Source organism: Salvelinus sp. IW2-2015, linkage group LG2 (genome assembly GCF_002910315.2).
Source record: "Salvelinus sp. IW2-2015 linkage group LG2, ASM291031v2, whole genome shotgun sequence".
NCBI classification, from domain to species: domain Eukaryota; kingdom Metazoa; phylum Chordata; class Actinopteri; order Salmoniformes; family Salmonidae; genus Salvelinus; species Salvelinus sp. IW2-2015.
This window is the reverse complement of record NC_036839.1, coordinates 26686216-26688827: the sequence shown is the minus strand read 5'-3', so window position 1 is coordinate 26688827 and position 2612 is coordinate 26686216. Positions and strand designations below refer to the sequence as shown.

The window sequence follows — 2612 nt, the reverse complement described above, 5'->3', positions numbered from 1 at the left end:
CTGAGAAAGAGAGAGAGACGAGAGAGAAGAGAGAGAGAGAGCGGAGAGCAAGAGACGTACAAGAATGAATGAGAAGAGAGAGAGGGAAGTAATGAATGGATGAAGCGAGACCGTAAAATTACGAAGGAAAAAAAGACAGGAGATGAGGGAGGAGGAGGATAGAAATTACATACAGTAAAGAGAAAAGGGGCAAAAATACATGGAAACAATCTGGTAAAAAGCGAGAATACCACAGATGAGAGAAATTAAAGACATGTAGCCAGGTACAGTGACAGAAGCATAATGGGGGCCGCGGATAGGACAGACCAGCCCAGCACAGACAGACAGCACGGCTAGGCAGAAGTACTACAGACAGGACATCATGAGAGGTGATTAATTAAGACAGAAGAGAGAACGCTTACAGGGACTGTTTCGACTCGTTCCTCCAAACTCAACCCCTAATGGTGTTTTACTACCAGGCTGTTACCAGCAGCACAACTTCTCCTGTTAAGAAGAGGTACTGTGTGTGTGTTCAAGCCCTATCTTCTTAAGCATGTGCTTGTCCACGAAGTATGGAGAGGGTACACATAACACACATCCCTCTCACAGCAGGAGACTAAGGCGTAGGTAAACAATCAGACATAACTATGACTAGCAACTATGATCTAAGTAATACTAGCAGTACTGTATATCTAATGAAAACTAGAGGTAAATACAGACTAGCAGTACTGGATATATCTAAGAAGAACTAGCGAATACTGCTATATCTAGAAGACAGGAGATATCTTGAAGACACAGTACATGTATATTCTAGAATACTAGCAGTACTGTATATCTAAGAAGACTAGCATACAGATTCTAAAACTTGCATATATATCTAAGAATACATAGCAGTACTGTATATCTAAGAATACTAGCAGTACTGATACTATATCTAACGAAAACTTAGCCAGTACTGATACTCTAAGAATACTAAGCTGCAGTACTGTATACTAAAGAAAAAACTAGCCAGTTTGCCTTAATACTACCTGAAGAATACTAGCAGTACTGTATATCTAAGAAAACTATGCAGTACTTGTATATCTAAGAAGGCTAAGCGCTGTGCTGCTGAGTTAAGCCCCAGTGTGGTACCCGCCCTCCCGCAGACATAGAAGAGACACACCCTCTGGCGACTGAGTGCCCGACTGAGTTAATTTGGTGTGATTGTGTGTGTGTGGTAGTGTGCCTGTTGTGTGTGTGTGTGTGTGCTGTAGTGTGTGTGTGTTGTGTGTGGTGTGTGCTTGTTGTGAATGTGTGTGTGCTATGTGTGACCTGTGTGTCGCGTGTGTGTGCGTGTGCGTGAGTGTTTGTGATGGTCAGTCCTATGTGCTTACTCAGCACAGCTAACCCAGGTTACCTCTCACACACCACAGCTATCTTCAGACTGGCTCACAGGTGAGGCAACAGACGGTGTGTTGTTTAACAGTTTGACTTAACGCAGGGCAGTCATTGGAGTGGGTAGCAGGGGAAATCACAGTTGTTTAAGCCTGAGGAGGCAAGGATTTAAAATCTGGCATTGTGGAGGAGGGCGAGATGGGGCATGAGCCGGAGGAGGAGACGATGGGGAAAAGAAGATAGAGAGAGGGAGAGGAGAGGAGAGTGAGAGAGAGCGAGCGAGAGAGAGGGAAAAAAAGAGAGCGAGAGAGAGAGAGAGAGAATAGAAGAGTCTGTGGGAGGGCCACAGGGCCATAGCCAATTATGCTGGCAGTGTTAAAGTGCACTCCTGTGCTGCCTGTCTGCGTGTCGTGGGTGAGAGGCAGGGGAGAAAGAAAGCGAACGAAAGAGGGAATGAGAGAGAAAGAGAGAGAGAGAGAGACTGCAGGGAGGTACTCACAGGTCTGACACTGGTCCTCCTTTGGGCCCCAGCAGCGACCATTACAGGAGACGTGACACTTCTGACCTGTGGACGACATGGGGGTAAATTATCCAGTCAAATGCTTTCCATAGCAGAGATATTATGATCAAACCACCCATCTTACTAGCTCCTCTTTTAAGCACTGGCATGCTTAAGGCTATGAGGATTTCAACAGAGTGACACTGTTCAACTCTAGTGTTTTGTGTCCTTAATGCACTGTACTAGAGTTGTCTTGTTAATGACTGCTGTAGGGGAGAGAGTCAGCGACAACAGCTACTAGCTAGAAACTCTGCTGCTATATTAGTGCTAGCTGTGTTTTGGAGGGCTTAATTGACTGCTTGGTAATTGCAGAGTGAGGCTGGATGAGTGCTGAATGGCGTCCTCTGTCTCTGTTCCACTTCAGTTAAGAGCAATTATATTTAAGACTGACGCTCTCTCTGACATCTCTAGCTCCCTTCCTCTCTCCCTCTCTTCATTCCTCCCTCTTTTCATCCATCCATCCCTCCCACTGGGCCCAGACGTCAATTCAACGTCTATTCCACGTTGGTTCAACGTAATCTCATTGAAATGATGAGTAAACAACATTGATTCAACGAGTGTGTGCCCAGTGGGCTGGTACTTGTTCTGACTCCATCAACTGCCCTTTGCTACCCTTCCCTCCATCTCTCCCTCCCTCACTCAATCACTCACTCGCACTCTCACTTACTCAATAGGAATTGTAACACATGTTGTAAAATAA

At 45.4% G+C, this 2612-nt stretch overlaps 1 protein-coding gene across 1 annotated transcript in view; it reads right to left on the bottom strand.

Moving 5' to 3' along the window:
- The window catches only part of erbb4b (erb-b2 receptor tyrosine kinase 4b), a 627991-nt gene that overhangs the window by 186735 nt on the left and 438644 nt on the right, over positions 1-2612 (bottom strand). The window contains 1 exon segment of the mRNA XM_070446280.1: positions 1853-1918. Coding sequence (XP_070302381.1) covers positions 1853-1918 — 66 coding nt within the window.